The sequence below is a fragment of the Xiphophorus maculatus genome, chromosome 2 (assembly GCF_002775205.1).
Source record: "Xiphophorus maculatus strain JP 163 A chromosome 2, X_maculatus-5.0-male, whole genome shotgun sequence".
NCBI classification, from domain to species: domain Eukaryota; kingdom Metazoa; phylum Chordata; class Actinopteri; order Cyprinodontiformes; family Poeciliidae; genus Xiphophorus; species Xiphophorus maculatus.
The window spans coordinates 29,561,186-29,584,979 of NC_036444.1; the positions used below are offsets into that span (position 1 = coordinate 29,561,186).

A 23,794-nucleotide genomic window follows, 5' to 3' on the forward strand; every position below is an offset into this window, starting at 1 on the left:
AAATGGCCTCAACTCACCATCGTACATAGCTGATTGTTCGCTGCAGCCGATAGTGAGGCGATCTGAGGAGGTCATGGAAACATCCTTACTGTCTGTCAGACATCTGTTGTCAGACTCGTCGCAGCCTCCAAGTAAAGTTTTCACTTTGCTGCCGTCAGGTGAACAGCGTCATGACGTCAAAAGCAAAACAACGGGATGGCTTTTCGCCTCGGGCCGCTGAAAGGCTGAGCTGCTGTTCACATTATGTCCGGTTATCTCCGCGTTTTCTGTCCTAACAATCTGTAATAGATACGTCCATTCATATGCAATGACAAATGAAATATCGTCAAAATAAGGAAGTGTGAAATCCATAACAATCTACAGTAAAGGAAACAGAGTCAAACTTATAAATCACTCTATATTTGACAAATGCTTTTGTTGCAACTCTCCAGCTTTTTTTTCTGCTAACGATCCTTGGGGGTCAGCAGAGATTCGGGGATGGCTGCTTCTCTCATCACCCTCACAGTTAAGCTCCGGTCCGGCTAGCTGCTCCCGCTCAGCCAGCCAGCAATTGTATTTACAGCTGCTCCCGGCCTCGTCTGCCTATCGGAGCAGACAGCGACCGAACAATGAAAATGACTGACGTTTCCTCTAATTCACTGGGTATTTTTCCTTTCTGCTGTCCCCAGGGGAGGCGGCGCGGAGCGGGCTGGCGGTGGCCTGCCATACCGTACGGCCCTGTTTGTTTCTCCGCTGGTATGAGTCGGGTTTACTGGACTGTTTTGGTTCCTGCTTGTGCTGCCCCTTACACACATAAACACAGTCATTTTTTATGCCTGCGTGGTTTCGGCCTGTTTGTGAGCGTCCATCTGGACTGCCACGGCTCGCTCCGGGTGTCAGAGGTTTCAGCCGTACAGGAAGTGCTGCTGCTGTCAGTAGCGCTCTGTGGGGAGGAAGAAAACGGACCCGAGTGCTCATAGTGAGATTTTAGCCAGTTCGCAAAGTACTTTTGAGTTCCACTTTGCAGAATCCAGCTTTAATACATATGACCTTGTTTATATTTCTCCTTTGTAAAGAAAAGTTTTATTTTCACAAAATAATAAAGGGCATTCGAAATGTAATTTTAAGGCCAGCCTGAGATTTTTTTGACATGTTCAGAGGATAGACAGCAGTTGTGTTTCCATTGGTCATATAATTGTGCATTTTGACACTTCTAAAATAAATTAGATTAATGGAAACACAAAATAATTCTTGTTTTTCAATAAAACCTTTTGGCATTGTGCTCATTCGGCTGTATCAAAACTGCAATGGAAACACGTTTTTCACACCACAAGAGTCACATGATCAACAACCAGATGTTGCCATTGGCGCAAAAGAAGATGACAGGAAGTAGCTGGAGGATGATGTTTTTAAATGACTTAATTTTTCCATTAGACTTTAATGACTAATGAAAAAAACTTAATCAGGTGGGATTTTAGTTGTTTATTTTATTTAATGGAAACACTAGAAAGGAGACTGATGGATGTGATGAGAGAGGACGGAGTTATTTGGAGTGAAGATAGAGGATGTAGAGGACGGCATGGAATGAAGACAGACAATTTGTCAAAAGAGAAGGAGAAGAACTGTAATCAAATATAAACCATTATTGCATAAAAACTGCTTTTCTGCCTGGTATAATCAGTCCTTTGTTCTACACTTTGGTTCATACAGAGTCTGGAGCCTCTACTATTGAGAAACGATGACTTTCTATTGAAGTTTAAAATGATTGGATCTGATTTTAGCTAATCGTTAACGTCTTGACTTATGTAAGGCAACAGTTTGATCGTGAAGGAATCCCATATGGAGCACTGAAGAGAGATGAGAATCGAGAGGAACTGTATATAAAGGCATTGGGTAAATTCACCAAAAAAATGCCACAACAATCATTATAAAAAAAATGAACCCAATTAGGGAGATTTTCATTGAAATAATTAAAATATATCTTTTTTTGAAACAAGTTATTTTTGTTCACCAAACAACCGAGTACAGGTGTCATTGCTTGTTGTCAAAGGTTAAAGGAAGCACATCGATCTCAACAGTGTTTCTTTTTTTTAACCTCTCATACATGTAGGTTATTGACTGCTGAATGCATGCTACTCTTGACCCCAGAAGGTAAACATGTTGCCTCCAGCAGAGCAAATATAAGCACTGATCTTTCAGCACGCACACACACCAGCATGCTTTCTCCTGTCCTGATGGTAACAGTAACCCATGTTTACATTGTGTGACTGAATTATTACAGTTGTCATGGAAGCCTGTCCACCCCCTAAACTGATAAGAAGATGTAGGATGCAGGTGGTGTAAACACTACTACTGCTACAGTTGAGCAACGTATTGCTTAAGAGACGTGACATTGAAAAAGTGTAGCAGAAAAAAGGACACTAATGACTTAAATGGCTTTTATACACTGCCTGGCCAAAAAAAAGTCACCACCTGGATTTAACTAAGCAAATAGGTACAAGCCTCCTATTGGATAAGTACTGCATAGGCGATTATCTTTCAGCTGGCAACAAGTTATTTAACCCCAGCTGATGCAATGAGTAACTCCTCATTTCTTAAACAACCATGGCAAAAGACACATCCTGTGGTCGTGGAAAAGACGTTAGTCTGTTTAAGAAGGGTCAAATCATTGACATGCATCAAGCAGAGAAAACATCTAAGGAGATTGCAGAAACTACTAGAATTGGGTTAAGAACTGTCCAACGCATCATTAAAACCTGGAAGGATGGTGGGGAACCATCGTCTTCCAGGAAGAAATGTGGTCGGAAAAAAATCCTGAATGATCGTGATCGGCGATTACTTAAACGTTTGGTCAAATCAAATCGAAGAAAAACAACAGCAGAACTCAGGAGTATGTTTAATTGTGAACGCAAAAGCATTTCCACACGCACAATGCGAAGGGAACTCAAGGGGTTGGGATTGAACAGCTGTGTAGCCATAAGAAAACCTCTAATCAGTAAGGCTACCCAGAAAAAAAGGCTTCAGTTTGCTAGGGAGCATAAAGATTGGACTCTGGAGGAATGGAAGAGGGTCATGTGGTCTGATGAGTCCAGATTTACCCTGTTCCAGAGTGATGGGCGCATCAGGGTAAGAAGAGAGGCAGGTGAAGTGATGCACCCATCATGCCTAGTGCCTACTGTACAAGCCTGTGGGGGCAGTGCTATGATCTGGGGTTGCTGCAGTTGGTCAGGTCTAGGTTCAGCAACATTGTGTGCCCAAAGAATGAGGTCAGCTGAATACCTGAATATACTGAATGACCAGGTTATTCCATCAATGGATTTTGTCTTCCCAAATGGAACGGGCATATTCCAAGATGACAATGCCAGGATTCATGGGTCTCACATTGTGAAAGAGTGGTTCAGGGAGCATGAGACATCTTTTTCACACATGGATTGGCCACCACAGAGTCCAGACCTTAACCACATTGAGAATCTTTGGGATATGCTGGAGAAGGCTTTGCGCAGTGGTCAGACTCTCCCATCATCAATACAAGATCTTGGTGAAAGATTAATGCAACACTGGATGGAAATAAATCTTGTGACACTGCAGAAGCTTATTGAAACAATGCCACAGCGAATGCGGGCTGTAATCAAAGCTAAAGGCGGTCCAACAAAATATTAGAGAGTGTGACCATTTTTTGGTGGGGACTTTTTTTTTGGCCAGGCAGTGTATATAACTGCAATATGTTTATTTTCTCATGACTGGCCAGTAGAGATAAGGACATCTTTTTAAAAATACAATAATATGAAAAAATCTAATGAAATTAGGCATTCACTTCTTGATACAGAATTACACTGCCACTAAAACACCAACCATTAGTGGGTACACAGATTAATCAGCCGGCCGATTTATCTGTACTGATTTCCTTAATTTTGGGAGGTTGTTGACTGACTGATACTTACACGTGAATCCAATCTTGTCCCCCGATCTTATATACCTCAACAAAGATTTAAAAATCAGCCACTGTCCTCTTCTGCTTTCTCCTGAGAGATATTTGTCTGGCAGACTGTCAAACCAAGTCATTTCAGGAAAAAAAATCAGCATCGACCAAAATCGGAACCAGCAGGTCAGGTTTTTTAAAGATCAGTAAAACTGCAGTTGGTGCAGCCCTACCAAATATTGTTACGAAGAAGAGGATTCATCAGCAGGATCATTGAACAACATTCTTTGCAACACATAGAGGATTTAGACATCAATCAAATTTTATTTGTATAGCACATTTCAGCAGCAAGGCATTTCAAAGTGCTTTACATCATTATAAACACAGAAACACAATGCAATATAGAATCAATAATCAAAACACAGCATTAAGTCAAGTTCCATCAATAAATTTGTAATTGATTACATTTCAAATACAATTATAAACAGGTGGGTTTTTAGTCGAGATTTAAAAGAAATCAGTGTTTCAGCTGTTTTACAGTTTTCTGGAAGTTTGTTCCAAATTTGTGGTGCATAGATGCTGAAAGCTGCTTCTCCTCGTTTGGTTCTGGTTCTGGGGATGCAGAGCGGAAGACCTGAGAGATCTGGAGGGTTGATACAACAACAGCAGATCTTTAATGTATTGTGGTGCTAAGCCGTTCAGTGATTTGTAAACTAACAGCAGTATTTTAAAGTCTATTCTTTGAGCTACAGGGAGCCAGTTCAACATATGTTGAACACTTCTGCAGGGTTTTCCCCAGTGTATTATAAGATTGGTGGCCCGCCATGCTTTACTAGCGCAGAGATCTGACAATCTCGTCCCATTAACTCCAGCAACCAAAACAGTTTCTGTGACTCTTATTAAAAACTCAACAGACACAAAATGGAAGACTAACTAAAGCCACATTAGCAGCATTAAATTAAATCTCTTGTTTGTTGCCAGTGGCGCCGGATCTTTGAGGTGTAGGGCCCATGGGGTGTTTCGTCACCTCTGTTACGCTGAATGTCAGGCCCGCGCACTTGTTCAATTGATAAGATGGCCCCTGTCAATCAATTCAGTCACAATCTGTCCCGATGTAAACAGTAAACACCCCTTACCTGGAGGACAATGTTTTTGGGTCTACCATGCGCTGCAGTCTGGCTAGATTTGATGATTGTTTGCTATTAAATGTGCTGTGGTCATAGAGATTTGGTGGGAAATAATCAGAAAAAAATGTTAAGTTGTCAGTGGGGAACATGCAGAAGGCAGCTTTACACAGTGCATTTAGATGGCGGAATGGACTTCATTCCATTTTCCAAACTGGAGTCTGGAAAAATGTAAAAGAGGATAAATGCCTGCAGCCAACCTAAGAACAGCTGAATACAGATCGATGGTATTAAAACACCATGTTTGTATGAAGGTTTTGTCATCATTACCTCATTGGTGTGAAGGCACCAGTATCGGGTTAAACAGTTGTCCAACCGGGTGACCCGTTAGCTCTTCAGTTTGCCAAAACACACACACACACGCCCGCACACACACACACACTCACACACACAAAAAGCTCATAAACCGGTGACCCGCCAGAACCGCGCACACGGTAAAAAGCTCTGGCAGGATCCAAACGACTGATCTTAGAACTATAGGAGGATTCAAACTCCGCTCATTCATTTTTAGCTTACAGAAAAAGCGCCAAGCCGCCAAATTTACAAAAGTATACTGACCAATAATATTTAGGCTTTGTGCGGACCTCCAGGACTCACACAGACTCGCTACAAACAAGATGTTTTGACACAATAGATCTTTTTTTACTAAATAGGTTAGATAATTAAAAATATATATATATTCTTTAATGTTTTACTTAAAGGAAAATCTCAAGGTACACACAGTGCGTACAGCTGCGGGCGCCCTATGCTCAGCTACTTATGACAATAAAAATATGCACAATACAGCCACAGGATAGATAGATAGATATGACAAAAATCACATCTGGTCAAATATTTGGAACATTAAAAAAATAATAATAATAAAATAGATGTCAAATATCCTCCAGCAATGCCAGTTTAGAGCAGCAGGACAACCTAATGGTTCCAGTGTATCATCACGTTACGGCGCAGCAGCACTATCTGGATGTTGGGGGTCTAAAATCAAAAGGCAGCACAGATTATATTTGCTGCATGTTCCACAAATTGTGCGGGAAAGAGATGTCTGAGTAGGACAGATAACCAGCCAGACTGCTGACAATATTTTTGCATTAAAAACAAAATGAAAAACACCATGAGTAAACTTTAATGTGCCTGTTATTTAGCTGACAAAAATGAATTTCAACAGCCAACAAAGACCTGAAAACGATCAGCAGCCATTGATATTTCTGGCTACTGATGAATGATTGGCTTTTGGAAGCAAGTCCACCTCGCTGCAGCAAACAGAAAGGGGTGGGGATGGACCACTGTCAGTCTCATACCTTATTTGGAAATGGGACCATTGCACTCCGGAAGTAAAGGGGGCGCTATTTCCTATATTATCCACGGTCTCCCGTTTTATTTTCCTTTGAAATCTGTGATATAGCTTCATTCAAGGAGTTTCACTCTCAGCATGCATTTGAACTTCTCTCTTTTATTTACTTCAGCGCAGCTCACAGTTTTTAACAAATTCCGTAGCTTCTGTGTACTTCTAAATCTGCTCCTTGTGGTAACACAACTAATATAATTACGTCACTAAATGAGAATACTACAACATCTTTATTTACTATTAATTTCGCCTTTACTGGCAATGTAAAAGATCAATTATCTTCTAACACACCATATTTTTCCATTTTCTTCAGGATGTAGGATTCAGGATGCTCTACATCCTGAAGAAAATGGAAAAATATGGTGTGTTAGAAGATAATTGATTAGGTGACATAAACAATACCTTTATACATTATAAATAATATCTATCTATTGCCATCAATTATAGGAGGAACAAAAGAAATAAGACATGAAAAACAACATGATCAACTATAATAAAAGTACCATTTACAATGTATACATAAGAAATTTAATTGAGCAAAAGTCAATAAACAAATAAATTAGGTTCACAGACGAATAACCCGGGTTGTTAAACAGATATAAGCAATAATTCACATTTTTATTTTTACTGTGCCATGCAGTGTTGTATAAAGTACTGAAATCTCAGAGTCAAGTAAAAGTATAAGTACCTCTCCAAAATATGACTTTGGTAAAAGTCCAAGTCACTGACTGAAATGTTACTTGAGTTAAAGTCTTAAAGTATCTGAAACTTCTTGTACTTAAGTATAGAAATTACTGTAAAAATGGATGTACTCAAGTAATGTAATGAAAAGTACAAGTAAAAAGTAAAACAAAGCAAATGCAGTTTGAATGACATTTTTTATATTTTGGTAAACTTGTCAAATACACTTAAAATAATGTACCCAACCAAGTGCAGGCAAAATTAAACCTGCTAATAAATTGTTCCAGTTTTAAAGAGTAGCACATGTTAATGGTTTGTGGTTTTGAACTTGCATGCCTTTCCTATATTCGTTAAATTTAGTCTAAATTGCTATCGCTATGGCTTCTGCCCCCCTTGAACAGAGGAGTCTAGGTAGCCTGCTACAGTCAACATTAGGCCTCAGCTAAATACACCACGTGTGGAACTGAAACAATGCCAAACAAAGTTCATTTATGGTCAACGTTTCACAATACAGTAGTGTCTAGTGACCAAGCTATAGTTACTGAAACAGGAGGATTATAACCATTTCATAAGACGTTACCTCGATGTGTTTCTTCAAGTTGGACGGGGAGTTTTTGTAAGATAGAATTTCCACATCTTCGGGCAGGAATAACATAAACTGCATGCGGTACGACGAATCTTTAACACCCACGAAAGAGTGTATTGTGTTTAAATAAGGCCATGGGCTTTCATCACCAGCTGGTGGTTCCCCTGGAGCCGTGTCCGACGTAGTTGCAGTCATTGTGGTCTCCGTCTCCTCCTCCATGTGGCTGCTGCTGATTGCGAGACTTGCTTTGTGTTTAATGGGAGAAGCGAAACAGGTGTATCCTATTGGTGGTGATGAACAAGCCCAGGCAAGCAGGATACGGACTTTGTTCGGTAGCCTACTTGCTACTTGCTAATCAGTAGGTGGGATCAAAACACTTTGTTTCTCTCTCTCGCTTTTTTGTAACGAGTAACTAAACCACACATTGAAAATGTATCGGAGTAAAAGTACGCAATTAAGTTCGGAAATATAGTGAAGTAAAAGTGAAAGTCATCAAAAATTTTCATACTCAAGGAAAGTATGAAGTACTCCAAAATATACTTAAGTAAAGTAGTGAAGTATTTTTACTTCGTTACTATACAACACTGGTGCCATGTATATTATTCTGAGACTTTTTGTTGGTAGAGTCTTAAATATAGGAAAAAATATGGCTAAACAATTTAGTCTTCCAAGGTGGAAAGTTTTCTTCGACTCTAAAACAATAAAATAAAACTCTTTCATAAAATCACGATATCAATAGTTTGTGCATCGAGAACACTAAGCATGCTATAGGTAAATGTTATCATTTAGTTTGGCTAAGAATAATTATTGCACTGTCAATAAATCACTTCTAATAAATGTTCTATAGTTACCAGATGAACACAATAAGGCCTTCATGAGCTCAAACTTTTACCTACTGTTTTACCTGCCACTGAAAGTTTTCTTTAAAAATTGTCTGATAGTCTGCAGCTCATGTGACCTTTTCAACCAGCTGAAAAGATGAAAAGTTAAAACACTCAACAGTTAAAACTTGAGATGAGTTAAAAGTCAAGTTAAAATGTTAAGTTTTAACATTTTAACTCAACAACCTCTACCTAACTAGAGGTTGTACAGTACACAAACCTTAGGTAACCCCAAGATCACTGGGTCTTCTAAATAGATAGTCTGTGAAAATATTTCTTAAAAATATAGCCAGTGTTTTCTACAAAACTGAGCTGACTGTCCAGGAATAACCCGGGGTATTTAAAATTAGCCACAGTTTCAACAGGTTGGCCATCGTGTGAAACTGGAACCACTTTCAGGTTTTGTTTATGTCATTTAATTAGCTCTACTTCCTAAAGGAAATGAAAAGGTATGGTGTTTTATGAGGGACTTTATCTTTTACGGTTCCAGTAGTGCCAGAATTAATAAGAAATAATAAAGACGTTGTGGTATGCTGATTTAGTAATGAAATTATATTAGTTGTGTTACCACCCCTACGCCAGTAGAGGCAGTAGCAGGCCCGAAAAGATGCTACTAAGGAGCAGATTTAGAAGTTCACAGAAAGCTACGGAATTTGTTAAAAACTGTGAGCTGCACTGAAGTAAATAAAAGAGAGAAGTTCAAATACATGCTGAGAGTGAAACTCCTTCCTAAAGATGAAGCTATATCACAGATTTCACAAGAAAATAAAAAAGGGAGACCACAGATAATATAGGAAATAGCGCCCCCTTTACTTCCGGAGTGCAATGGTCCCATTTCCAAATAAGGTATGAGACTGACAGGGGTCCGTCCCGCCCTTCCTGTTTGCTGCAGCGAGGTCCTTCTCGCTCTGGGCAAAGTGTAGGTGAGCATTTGGTCTGGACCCATAAATGGACATGGGCCCTATGTCTTTTTTTTCATCCCAACGTCATTAGAAAGAAAACATCGTCACAGTTCTATAAATGGTGAAAAATACAGAAATCTCATTTAATTTTTAGGCAGAATTGGTTCAGACCTGGACCGGATCAGAGTCCAAGCCTTTTTTCAGATGTCAGACCGGTTCATGACATCTGAACCGGTGTCATGAACTGGTGCCGTGTGTAAACGGCAGCTTCGTGTGTAAACCTTTGGGTGACTGTTATGATCTGGAGCCTTAGATTTTTTTCCAAATCTCAGTGCTGGAGGTTTTATCTCTACCTCTGTCTGCATACAACTCTGTCTGACAGAGAGATGTCAGCCATGAATTGTCAGAGTTGTGAGCAGCCTGTGTAAATGTCTGGCAGAACCAGTGGATGGGCAGGGCAGGGCCATAAAGTGGGGGCAAAGGCCCCCTGAGCCCCCTGTTCCGGCGCCTATATTTGTTGCATATCTCTGTGCAGTGCAGCAGCTTTAACTCATCATGCAGAACCGGTCCAAGGCTGTATGAGGCCTTGAGCAGAATTTGACTTTGAGAATTGGGGTCCCTCTTGCTGCTAAAATCATCAGCTTCTGTGTTCGATTTAATCTGGGAGAGGGAGAGTAGTTTAATTGGCCAACCTAAAAAGCAATAAATTATAATTGCAGTTTACTAATGTGTATTTGTGAACAAACAAAGCTCAAACTCAAAGATTAAACTCACAGCATCAGATTGTTGCTATGGCAACAAAACAATCTAACAATGAATACTGTTCTTTGAAGTTTTACAAAGTAAACTTGCCAGCTCCTTTAACACCATTGATAAATGATCAATAAATAAATGTTACGTTTATGTATCTGTGGTTTGTGTTAAAATATTAGCAATTATGTGGCCCCTGAAGCCCTGGGGGCCTGATAGAGCTGCTGACTTAATTTGGATTAAACAGAAGTGCAAATAATTGATTTTCATTTAATTGTATTTTTTGATTTGTTGTTTTAGACTAGTTGTGGGTTTAAATATCGTTTCACTGGCAATGTTTTCCTGTAACATATAATAATCCAGTAATATTTTTACATTTCCTGTCAACTTAACATCTTTTAATACAAAAACATGGTGGACCGCCTCGACGCCCCGACCACTGGGCTTAGGAAGTTTTCTGGGGGAAACCCTGATTCTTAATATAAAGCCGTGACATTCATGCTGGACGACATCATAATACAAAAATACTAAACAGATACTCCACTAAACTGTTGCACAGCAACCAGTTGCAACTCATTTTAAAAGGTTTTTATTACCAGAATAAAGTCATAGCATTAGCAAGGTAACAATGCAATATAACTAGAAGAAAGTCGCACAAAGGTGTTTTAAGAAGAGAAAAGTTTTGATAGAGTTATTAAAGTTTCATGTGACCAGCTTGTCAAAGCCGTATGGTTCTTTCTTTCAAATAGTTACAAAGTCCTGTTACTGATAATTTGATGTTGATGTGTGAATTAAAACGATTTTATTCTCGTCTTATTACAACGTTGTTTTGGAAATATTATGGATTTATTCTCAGATCATTTCAAAGTTATTCTACGATGTTTTTCTCACAATATTTTATTTTGTATTACTTTTTTCTCATAATATTATCACTTTGTTCTCATAATTACAATTTTATTCTCGCACAACTTTCTTCTCATACTATGACACTCTTGTACAACATATGTGTGACGGTTAATTTTTTGATTGTGCTGTTGTAGAGGAAGGGAAGACTTTTCATAAAATGTAAAACTCCCCGTCAGTCATTGAATTGTCATGATATATTCGTTGGCTAGAATCTGTTCTGCTTTTTGTGTTTTCCCTCCTAATCGAACGAAACACGTGAAAATGAATACGTCATCGCCAAAACGTTCTGCTTCCCATCCTGTAACATGTTTGTTTCTTACATGGACAAAAACTGTGAAGCCAGCATGAGATAAAACACTCAGGCAGCAGCTGTTGCCTTGTGTAATGTGTTTGGTGCAAATAAGAAGTTGCCAAACTGAGAACACAGACATCATTGTTTTTGTCCTTTCTAGCATTTCTATTTGTCTAACATTGCTGTATGCATCCTCTTCAGAGCTGTGTGTACGGTGAAAACCGGTCCTCCATCCAGTGCACCACGCCTTCCCTGGCTAAGCTATCTCTGCAGCCGCCGGTGGTCACCAAGGTGGCATTTGTCTTGGATGGCTACTTGACAGACCAGAAGGACCTGATCTATGTGGAGGACCCCCTCTTCCAGGACCCCAAACTGACATCCAAGGACAACAAGAGCATCGTGGAGCTCAAAGTGAGGGTGCTTACATTGTTTTTTTTTCTTTCTGTTTTTAAACGTGTCCTGTCCGGTGGTGTGGCACTGAGAATTGTTGTCGGCGTGTCGAGGTCAGACCCGACAGATTTACTTTCATGAGTGGAGCATTACAGCAATATATGCTCCTCTTGATATTAATGTAAAACATTTTTAGAATTTTCTTTGGTTTTATTTATAATGGACATGGGCACCCAAATGAAAGGAGAAAAGAAAGTTTAAAAGAAAAGAGGAGAAAAAAGAGAAATGAGTATAGAGAGAACACAAGTCAACAAGTTCTGACTCTAAACCTGCAGAAAGAGAAAACAAAACCAAGAAACCAGAACAACAAGCAACATACGAATATATATAATAAGAATTGTAACCCACCACCAGCCTAACGTTTGGTTTTTATGTTTGGTTCATTATGTTCACTAATTAGGGGACTTCTGAATGTTAATGTTTGCCTTGGAGTTTATGTCAGGGGTTCACCTTACAAGTTTGTGGTTGTAAAGTCTTAAGACGTGAAAATGTTTTGCGAGACCTCCTAAGAACAACTTCTTCAGCAAACTGGAGAACAGCCGAGATCGGTTACAGAACAGTAAACCTTGGCGAGGTTCTTGTTTTACATCCCTTTGAGAGAAACAGGTGCAAAACCAGAAATACTGCTGAAAATGTTATGGATGTCGAGTAAAAGAAAATCTCGGATTTATGAGCCGTGGCAAATTTCAAAAGCAGATGCACATGCTGCCCACCGTGACCAATGCCAACACTACCAAGAGTTCGCAGAATGGGTTGTTTGACTGTCCAGAGTCAGGAGACAGGTCGAAGTTCACACACACACACACACACACACACACACACACACCACACACACAGGTCATTGCCCCGTACCTCACAGTCCTCACACACATTCACACATCCAGGAGACCAGGTCAAGCTGGGAAGGAAACAATACAGAAAGAAAAACAGGAAGCGGGGTCTGTTTCCCATCGCTTGGCCCCGCCCCATCTCTCCTCCGCGGCTGTAGCTCTGGTTGTGTGCTCTCCGTTCACTAGCATTGTTCTGGCTGAGGTCAAACCTCTTGACATATTAACGCCGCTTTTCAAACAGGCCACAGTCCCCAGACCCCGTTTTAGCAACACAATGAAATACATTTTTCTCCACTTTTTTTTTTGTCTGCAGCCCAACAGTTTGTGGCAGCTGTGCTGAGCCTCTCACATAGAACCCACACTGTTCTGTTTTTTTTTTTTTTGGTCCTCTCCTTCTTTCCCAGACGTGACCTTGGTCCCCATACTAAAACCACCAGCCTAACATGTATTCCCTCCTCACCCCATAGGGGGGCATATCTTCTCACCAAGAGGGAGGGGCTGGTTGGGGGGGATGGTAAAAGTCAAAGCACCGCAACAAGCCACATTAACCAGCATCTGATAACCCCGGCCTCTGGTGTAAAGGCCTCATTAAGCACCATCTGATAACGCCAGCCTCAAAATTTTTAGCAAACAGCCGCACAAAACAGCATTTACCTGTGACTGACAGTTCTGCGCTCGCATGCCAAAACATGAAAAACCCAAGTTGCTGGTCTTTGCTCAGAACCAGTCGGTTATCGCTGCCGATCTGCATGCGGGAGCCTCAGGAAACTCACTTCTAATTATAATCCTGACAGCTTGTTTTCAGGGACTGTTATCACTGTGACACTTTCTTCTGACTTTGCCTTCTCTCCACACAACGCTTGTATCCCATGAACTTGCCCTAGTGAGTGGCTCGGTATGAGCTCAAAAAGTGCTTTGCGTTTCTGTGCATCAGAAAATGTGTGTGTCTGTGTGTAGGCGTGCGTGCGTGTGCAGGAACAGGTGCAAGACTCCACTCTGTGTCAAATTGGAAAATCCCAAACTGTCATTCGAGGAATGTGATCATTCGCTTTATTGCCCCGTGTAGCACTCAGATAACTGTGTTTCTGTTCAGGCCTGTGACAGGGAGAGAGAAACAAAGGATGACAGACAAGAAAAGTCAAATAGAAGAGAATTAGAGGAGACAGGAAAGAGAAGGATGCTCTGTGTTTTCTCACAGCGTGAAACGCTCCGTCAAACTTCATTACTTAAATCCACACACTGCTGGTGTGTGTGCCTCCAGTCCCACACAGTGTGTTTTTGTTGCACAGATTATTACGTATTATTCAAATTCGATTATTTCAGTTAATTCCCTTTTGAAATGGCAGCTGTTTGGCTAGACATGATGAAACTGCAGCTCACTTCTCCTAAATTTACAAAAAGAAAGAAAACAACAGGTACTCTTCAATTGAGTGCTGGTTACTTTGGTTATGTTTTAATATGTAGAATTAATGTGAAGAAAATAATAATTACTTAAAATTAAAAAATTAAAAATTGGATCATCACATGAGATGTGAGCAATTAATCATCGTCTATACAATTTATGATGCCTAACTACAGGAAAAAAATATCTTAAGTTCCTTGAGTGTGCAACAAAAATAGGTTGGAATAAAAAAGGTGCCGTCATGGTTTCGTGTAGGTCAGTCTGACCCACATGCAAGGTAACACTCAGGAGTAGAAGTTATTAATGAGGGACCCAGAGAGGAACAAAGCAGAACATTTTCAGTAAAAAAACATGGATGGTTACCTTGGAGAGGAGAACAGGAAAGCAGGCTTGCCAAACAGCTAATGGTCTGTTTGGCTGTTTTCACACCAAACAGACACCAGCAGACTTAGTTTAATTGGAGACCAAAATTGCAACATTTCTTACATTTTCAGCTGCTGTGGTTCTCTTTCAAACTGCACTGAGTGAAACATCGGAAACACTTTGAGCAACCTGTTCCCCTCCTCACCTGTAGTGGTGCTGAACACTGAAGGAAACGACACAAAAGCTTCCTTCTAAACAAACTGAGTGGCATCAGATGTTAACCATTGTAGGATTTCAACTTTTGTCGTTGGTATAAGACCGTGAGGCGCTGGACATGCATGTTTGTTTTGGTAGTGTTTACCCAGAATGCCCTGCTCTCCTGCCTTTGGAGCAGTCTCTGTTCCACTTGACGTTCACATGCATTCAAGTTCACTTCAACCTAACTGAGACTTAGGTTTTTAGGCAGACCAGATTTTGCTTTTTTGGTCTGCATCAGAGTTGGATCGCACAATTACACACCTCCCCAAACAAACCGGACTCTCTTGGCAAACTAAAGTTTGATTAAAGCAGACTAAATGTGGATGGTGTGAATGCATCCGTAGACTTATGGAAAACCCAAAGAACAACAGATGGCTAGAGATAGGACTTGGGAAAACCCTCAGACTTTGAATTTTCTTTCTAATGCCTCGATGCAGAGCAGTTGTGTGAGCATCTCTGCTGCACTCCGCCCTCTAGTGGCCACCAGCAGAGAAAGAAAACACCTCACTCATGTGCAACAACCCTTCAAGTGACAATCACAATTCTTACAAGTGGAGGTACAAGATGATGGTTCGAATTTGCAGAGCACCAATTAACCCTGTTTATCTGTGCTACCCATAAATTCGTCCTACCTTGTGGTAATGTGCACATTGATGCTACGTCACACTGCTTAGTCAGCACATTTCTTAGAAATACGTCCTACCTGTGGAAGTTTCGTTTCATGTGTTTTATTTCATCATAGATTACGGTAAGTTTTATTTAATTTATTTTATACTTGGCTTTCATGAAGCTGCTGTATTATTTCATGTTTTTAGTTTCCATGACAGCAGCTTGTAAATATATTTATAAATGGCTTTAGTTTGCTGTCTGCAATGTCGTTACTGTTGTAAACAAGTCATTGTTTGGCGGTTCATCAGGACAAAACACGTTGTTTTGTGAGCTATTTTGTCCCTATACTTTAAAATATTTTAGTTTAATTACACTTTTTTTTTTACTAAACCTTGCTAAATAAAGGTTTAGTAGATATTGGTAGAGATATTATGTGACATTGAAGCTGTGTAATAGCGGTGTAATATTAGTGTATATTAAGCATATCCTATCATTTCAGGAGCACAGTGACCTGTGCAGTTCGGTGACACATTGTGGCTGCGCTGCATTTGATAACAGACATACAACGTATTAATGTAAAAAAAAGAGTTGCAGTGATCTGTATTTGTCTGCGTTTAATTTAATTCCAATAAAAACCTGTTTCACCCTGTCACTGTTTTATTCTTACACCTCTGTATTTAAAATATTTTTAACAGGTATAGAATAGAATAGAAGTACTTTATTCATCCCAGCAGGGAAATTACTTCGCAGTTACAGCATAGAGACAAGACACAATAACAACTACCACTGAGTAGTAGTTGTAGATAAAATAAAAATAAAATATAAAATGCTATAAATTGTAAAAAAGGTAGGATATTCTAGTAAAAGGATTAGTGCATACATCTATAGCTTTTCATTTTAAATGGGGAGGATATTCAGATGAAGGAAGTGATCTTCTTGTGGTTTTGTCATGTATATAAATTGTTCCAATGCTAAGCTAAACATAACTCCTAAGCTTCCACTTCAGTCCCATCACTCAAATAATGTTATCCAATATTTTTAACATTAACACAACTCGCTATAGCTTTCTGTTTGTAAACATAACGGTAGCAGTTTTGGACAGACTTGGCTATCTATCCATGCTATGGTAGGAAAATCTGACAAGGTAGCACTGATAGTCAGAACACCAGGTCTGTCTGGAAGAGGTTCTGGGGATTTTTTGGGTTTGGGTTCAGTTTGCCCCTTTGCTGGTCGGTACCCCCATTTTATTCCCAGGTATTGCTATTACGCTTTCTTTCTACACCTGTAAACAAACCATTTTATCCACATTCAAACCACACTGCACACAATTTATCTGTCTTGATATCTCTCACTGTTTCTGTTCAAATCTTATGTGATTATATTGAATTATGCATTATTTTCTGAAAATGTTATACTAAATCTTATTTCTATTTCTTGTAGGCCTGTCAACTCTTTTATAATATGAGCTAAAAAGTAGATACAATGTAACTCCATGTCCTTATAGCAGGCTGCAAGTAGGTCATGGAAAACAACAACTTTAAATCGTCAGTTTCTAAAGGGTAAGAGGTCAACATGAAACACCCCAGGGCAGACTGCTCCATTTCATACTTTGCTCTAATAAATAACAACAGGGATAGGATGACCCGCACTCATCTTCATCCCTTCAACTGTTTCATGAGTACAAACAGAAGCGATCTGGTGTGTTTGGGTGGCAGCAAGCGGGCTGGGAGTGGTTTTTCGACTTGGATGGGACTGGAGAGGAGACAGTAAACTGCTTTAAACCAGGGGAGGTTTAAAGCAACGCTGTGTTTGGAAATGTTCTGTTTGTACAACTCAAAACTGGAAAGAGAGAAAAAAAGAAGAACAAATTGTGCCAAATCCTTGGTAGGAATTCATTTGTAAAACGAGCACCGTCACGAAATTGTAGATTGGATGATGGAACATTCAGCAGATGAGTCACATGTGGGGGGGAATAGAGCTGACCCAAAAAGTAGAAAAACAAACAGAGTCAGAAAAATTCCTAGTGATGTTGCATATCTGGACCCCAGAAGCATGCTGAAGCTTGTGACATACAAATCAAAATTTTAATGAGAGGAGACAAATATTTCAGTTTGTCTTCTGGAGTAAAAAAAAGACAAAAAACATATCTCTGCCTCTTTCTAATTAGACATTCCTTCCCTTCTTCATCTCTCCCGGTGTGTTGTTCTTCCTCGATTGGATTCTCCCCATCTCACCTCCTTTCCTCCACCTGCTCTGCTGTCGCCTCGCAGGGCGACCGGATGGACAGGGAGGCAATGAAGTGCCAGGTCCTGACCGTTTCTAACCACAGCTGCGAGAGTCTGACGGTGGTCGGAAATACCCTGGAGTGCACCGTTCCCACCCAGCTACAGGCCGCCACTGCCAAGGAGCTGCAGGTGGAGGTGAGACACGCTCGCTCACCCTCAAACGTTTACTTCCTGGTTCTCCTTACACCTGCAACAGTCTGTAAACAAAACACGCTTTAATTAGGGCAGCACTTTGTTTGCAGAAGAACTGCAGGCACCACAAAAAACACGTCCACGCCCCAAACGCATGTTTGCACAGAAAAACACACCTGCACACATCCTCCTCGCTCAGGCTTGTTCCAGGTACTCTTCTGGGAGTGACACACAAGCATGAACTGATGTTTTCAGCACCAGTGCAGTGTTTGTGTATGCGGTGAATTATACCTGATCAGTATTGTGATCAAGTATAGTTTACGCTAGAATTTTGTGTTGTCTGACAGGATAAAAAAAAAATTTTACATTCACTTTTTACTCATCAATTCTTAAAATAATAATAATGACCTATGTCATTTTTGGGCAATAGTGATTGTTTTTTTGTTTTTTTTTGCTAAATCATCTGTTAGACAAACAATTATTTCTATTTATTTATATATTTTTAATCACTTTTGGCAAAAATATAACTTAGGCTGTTATTTTAGGAAAGTGACGATATTCAATTACATTTTATTTTCATTTGGTTTAATGAATAGTCAGTACAAACAAGCTGAGAACAAAGTCCACATCAAGCAAATGAATGTAACTGACAAAAACCACTGATTGTGGCCCCAGTAACATATAAGCAATGAAATGAAACAATTGGAGTTACATTCCCAATGATTCACCTGCTATGGCCTGAACACACACTCTCACTACCTGATTGGTATGGACCTGAACTGTGCACCCGCGTGAGTGTAGGCGTCTCAGAATTTTGATCCCGGTCTGCAAGATGAATTCACGCTCCGCTGCTTCACTGTACACTGGAATTAGAAGTGTCAAAGTTTTGAAATCGGGGAACTTTTCTCCAGTTGAAGTGTTCAGAAGTTTACCAGACTCTCTGAATGAGGAGTTTTCTTGTCCCTCAAGCTTCTGCAGGAGGAGTTCTTCTTCTTCTGTACATTCAGCTCTACAGCTTCTTCCCCGTAACTCTTCATGGTGTTAGCACATTGAGGTCAGTCTCCAGGGGCTTCATGCATAAAGAGTGCGTGCGCACAAAAAATGTGCGACACCATATTTTACGCACAAGTCACCATGCATAAAAATTAACTTTGCGTCAAAGTTTGCGTAAATATACGCAGACTTTTTTGCTGGCGTGAAAATGTGTGGCAGCCACGCAAACTTTTTCTGTGGACAATATCAAACTACAACGTGTCAAAATTCCCCTAAATACACTGAAATCTGACTACATTCAGTTATTTAGACCAAGAAGCATCGAACCCGATGTTTTTTTTCATGATTTTAAGATTTTATTGTTTAAATGTAAAAGATGAAAGTGAACTGCGTTTATCATCAGACAATAAGCTGACATGCACACAAAATAAAGAAAGCAAAAATAAAAGGATGCGAAAACCTCACTATGTAAAAAATACATTTTCTCAGTTTTTATCTCATAAAGATGTAACGCAATGTTCTGTGCGAAATGCGTCTTTGGGGTAATTTCATTCTCACTGAAAAAAAATAGAACATGGTTTGATCAGCAGATTAACTCCAAACAGGTTTGATTATTTTTAAGGTGATGGAAGTGTGTAGACAATCACACGTATTCAAATAGCTGCATAAAGGTGAGCCGCTAACTGTGGAGCGTTTTGGTTCTGATGGAGATTATCACCAATGGAAGGATTCAGAGGGAGCGTTTGATCATATTGATCTGCTGGGAAAAGTTGATGATGGTTCATTAGCATTTAGATTAATCCAGACTGATTATCCTGGATCTCTGAGCAAAACTTATAGAAGGAGCTGTGCGGTACCGGTACCGGTACCGGTCCGGCTGCAGTCATCCTTCAGTCGAGCCGCCCGCTTTGTGAATGCGCCTTATGGACATAGAGCATCTCTACTCTGTAAATGTACAACTTCTGCTCATGATTCCACTACTTATAATAAACATCCACATTCCCACTCAATGACTCTCTGACTGTCTTTAAATCCCGGCTCAACGCTCTGCTGTTCAAACAGGCATTTGCACGATCAGCACTGACCAGCAGCTGCACTCTGTTTCCCGCAAATTTGGAAAAGTGCGGCACGGATTTATGCATCTGAATTTGTTGTGCGCCACACTTTTCTAAATTTTTCCGTGTGAAAAGTTTAAGGGTGAAAACTGCGCACAATTTTATATATGCGGCCCCTGGTCAGAGATGAGACTTTTTTATTTAGTTACCTCTATATGTTAAAGTAAAAATGTCTGAACATCTACACCATGTGGTCAAGTGTACACTTCAAAAACAAAATCTTACCAGATGTTTTTGGTATTTTTGTCTAGTTTCTAGTGAACATTTTTTCATACACTTGAAATGAGACAACACTGGCTTATTAGAAACTAAGTCAGTGTTGCTTAGAGAAACTTTCTGCAAGACATAGGAGGTGATGTTTTAGTCAATAATTCTTGAATATTGATGCAAAATGTTAATTCCACTGACAGATTTTTCTTTCACTTATAACAAGACATTTTTAGATTGGATATTTAACTTAAAACAAACTCCTGTATCCTGCAGAGAAGTTTCTTGTAATCCATTTTGTCTTAATTTAAGTGCACTAAGATATTTGCAGTGGAAACTAGACTCAAATACTTTGAAACCTTTCTATGTAGTGTGTGAATTATAATCTGTCAAAATGATGGATGACCTTCAGGTTTTCCCATCACCCTTAAACAAAAGTCAAAGACAAAAAATATTCTATTAACCCAGCCCCTGCATAAAGCTTTTTAAAGGTTCTATTGGCTAGAGTGGCCTTTATTTGCTAGTGAAATGACAGTAAAATGGGTATTGAGAGAAGGGGGAAGACATGTGGCAAAAGTCACCAGGCTGGGAAACCTGTGACAGTCACGTCGAGAACTACACCATGTTCCAAATTATTATGCAAGTGATATTTTCTCCGATTTTCCTAAATGGTCGATGGAAATGATGGTCAGAATAATTTTCAAGTCGTGAACTATTACAGTATAAATCAAATTTTACTGAACAAAGCTCCCCATGAGAACAGTATTTTTTTCAAAAATAAAAAACTCAAAATGCACTGTTCCAAATTATTATGCACAGCAAATTTTCTAAACATTTTATGGATTATAAAGAACTGCATTCTTTGAATGTGCAGCATTAAGTGGTCACATGTACTAAAATCAAAAGCTATTTCAATCAAAAACATCTTAACAGACCGAGTTACATGTTAACATAGGACCCCTTCTTTGATATCACAGCACAATTCTTGATCTATTGAACTTGGGAGTTTGTGGAAAGTTTCTGCTTGAATTTCTTTGCAGGATGTCAGAAAACCTTCCCAGAGCTGCTGTTTTGATATGAACTGCATTCCACCCTCAGATCTTCTACTGGAGGAAACTCCAAAGGTTCTCAATAGGGTTGAGGTCAGAGGTCAGAGGAGGATGGTGGCCACACCATGAGTTTCTCCCCTTTTATGCCCATAGCAGCCAATGACACAGTGGTATTCCTTGCAGCATGAGATGGTGCATTGTCATGCATGAAGATGATTTTGCTACAGAAGGTACGGCTCTTCTTTTTGAACCATGAAAGAAAGTGATCAGTCAGACAGTCCAGATACTTTGTTGAGGTCATTTTCACACCTTCTTGGACTCTGAAGGGGCCGACCAGCTCTCTCTCTCTCTCTCTCTCTCTCTCTCTCTCTCTCTCTCTCTCTCTCTCTCTCTCTCTCTCTCTCTCTCTCCCCCCCGCCCCCAAGATTTTGGCCCAAAATATGACTCCACCACCTCCTTGCTGACATCACAGCTGTGTTGGGACATGGTGGCCATCCACCACCAATCCACTACTGCGTCCATCTGGACCATCCAGGGTTGCCCAGCAGTCATCAGTGAACAAGTCTGTTTGAAAATTAATCTTCATGTACGGCTGGGCCCACTGAGACCGGTTCTGCTTGTGAGCTCTGGTTAGGGGCCCAATAGTAGGTTCATGAACCGCAAGCCTCTGGAGGATCCTCCACCTTGAGGTTCCAGAGGCACCAGCAGCTTCAAATAACTGTTTGCTGCTTTGTAAGGACATTTTAATAGCTGCTCTCTTAATCCGATGAATTTGTCTAACAGAAACCTTCCTCATTATGTCTTTATCTGTACAAACCCATAAACCCATCTTTGTTCTGAATCAGCCACAAATCTCTTCACAGTACAATAACGCTTCAGTTTTTGTTAAATATCTAATGTTTTCATACCTTGTCATACGGCACTACACTATCTGATGATTTTTGTCAGCAGAGATCCTTTCTCTTTCCCATATTGCTTCCATTACACCTGTGGCCTGCTTAATAATGTGGAACATCCTTCTTAAGTAGATTTCCTTTAATTGAGCTCATCAGGCAAACTAATCAACCAGCTCTCTGAAATTAATTATAGTGAATCAAAGAGCCCTGACACACAATACCATCTATAAATTTAATAGAACAACAAAAAATGTAATCTTTACGACACTTTAATCCAATTTGCATAATAATTTGGAACAAGGTGTAAGGCCTCCATGTGCTTAGTCCCTGCGCCACCACAGCACCCCATAAAGCATAAATATTATTGTATATACGTGAATATGTTTTAAATTCCTACATTTTCCTTAAACATCAATGCTATAACTCAGTGCAAATTCATTCTAGACCATTGCACAAATCCAGTTAATCCCACCTGATTGACAACTCCAAAAAAATCCAATCTAGTCTCACCATGATCCTGAACATGTGAGATCATGACTCTGATACTGGCTGTCGCGCATCTTGTCCCAGGTGGATATGAGAAGAAAACCTCAATTCAATCTGGAGAGACTCAGACGGAGATGAGAAGACAATTAGAAGAGTTTATTGACAAACAGAATTTAAAGTCTTTGGCGCTCGGGCCCCGGCTGGGGATAACGGTTATCGCAGCGTTAGCGATAGGCTTCAGATGAGCATCCCCGATGCTGTTAGGAACGTCATCCCCCGGGGCCCGGCACTGGTGGTGGAGGTTGAAGAAGGGTGCGGGCCTCAGGACCGGGCGAATGGAGGAGAAGGGGTGGTGGTGGGTTGAGCTCGGCTGGAGAGCGAAGGACGCCATGAATGAAGGTCCTTATCAGCTGGGACTTGGTCGGTGATTGGACGTGACGTGGCTTGGTCCGGCGTTGATAGGTCGACGATTGTGGGCAGGTCGCTTCAATTAACGGGTCCCGGTGGGGATAAAAGAGTCTTCCAGTTTGAATTTGCGCCTAGGCTTCATTTCAATCTGGAGAGACTCAGACGGAGATGAGAAGACAATTAGAAGAGTTTATTGACAAACAGAATTTAAAGTCTTTGGCGCTCGGGCCCCGGCTGGGGATAACGGTTATCGCAGCGTTAGCGATAGGCTTCAGATGAGCATCCCCGATGCTGTTAGGAACGTCATCCCCCAAAAAGAGGCCGAGGCCGGGGCCGAGGCCGTGAATATAAGGCAGAAAGTAAAAAGGGGGAAAGAAGTTGCGCTGACTTTGGCTACCGAGTTAATAACGTAAAGGACGTGACATGACAGTTAAAGGAGAGGGAGAGTAGGACGGGAAGTGAAGACCAGCTGGGAATGCTGCAGGGCAAGAGGCGGTAGAATACACAAAACACAGGGCATAGGGACGTGGTGTGAGAGCCGGCTGGGGATACGGCAGGACAAGGGAGGAAGGGATGTTGGGAGGTGACGGCCGGCTGAGGACACAACGGGGCATGGAGTAGCAGAACGCAGGGCATAGGGATGCTGGAGGATGAGCCGGCTGGAAATGCTGCGGGATTAGTGGGATGGACGTGGGCTGGCGATAGTTGGCAGAGGACACGGCAGGGCATGATGATAGGAAAGCCGGCGGGGAATGCGTGGGGTGAGAATGAAGGGATAGAAGCAGGGCTTAGAAGAGGGGATGCTGGTTTAAAAAACGCCAGCATTAACTAAAGAGGGTTGTAGGATGAGGGGAGCAGGGCATAAGACAGGGGATGCTGGTTGAAA

At 40.6% G+C, this 23,794-nt stretch overlaps 1 protein-coding gene across 2 annotated transcripts in view; it reads left to right on the top strand.

The window, feature by feature from the left end:
• met (MET proto-oncogene, receptor tyrosine kinase) overlaps positions 1–23,794 on the top strand; it is a 122,713-nt gene that overhangs the window by 63,445 nt on the left and 35,474 nt on the right. The window contains exons 11-12 of one of the 2 annotated variants that reach the window (XM_023346465.1): positions 11,627–11,842; positions 17,608–17,757. In XM_023346465.1, coding sequence (XP_023202233.1) covers positions 11,627–11,842; positions 17,608–17,757 — 366 coding nt within the window. The remainder of the gene's footprint in view (positions 1–11,626; positions 11,843–17,607; positions 17,758–23,794) is intronic. The other variant, XM_023346468.1, reaches the window with a different exon arrangement.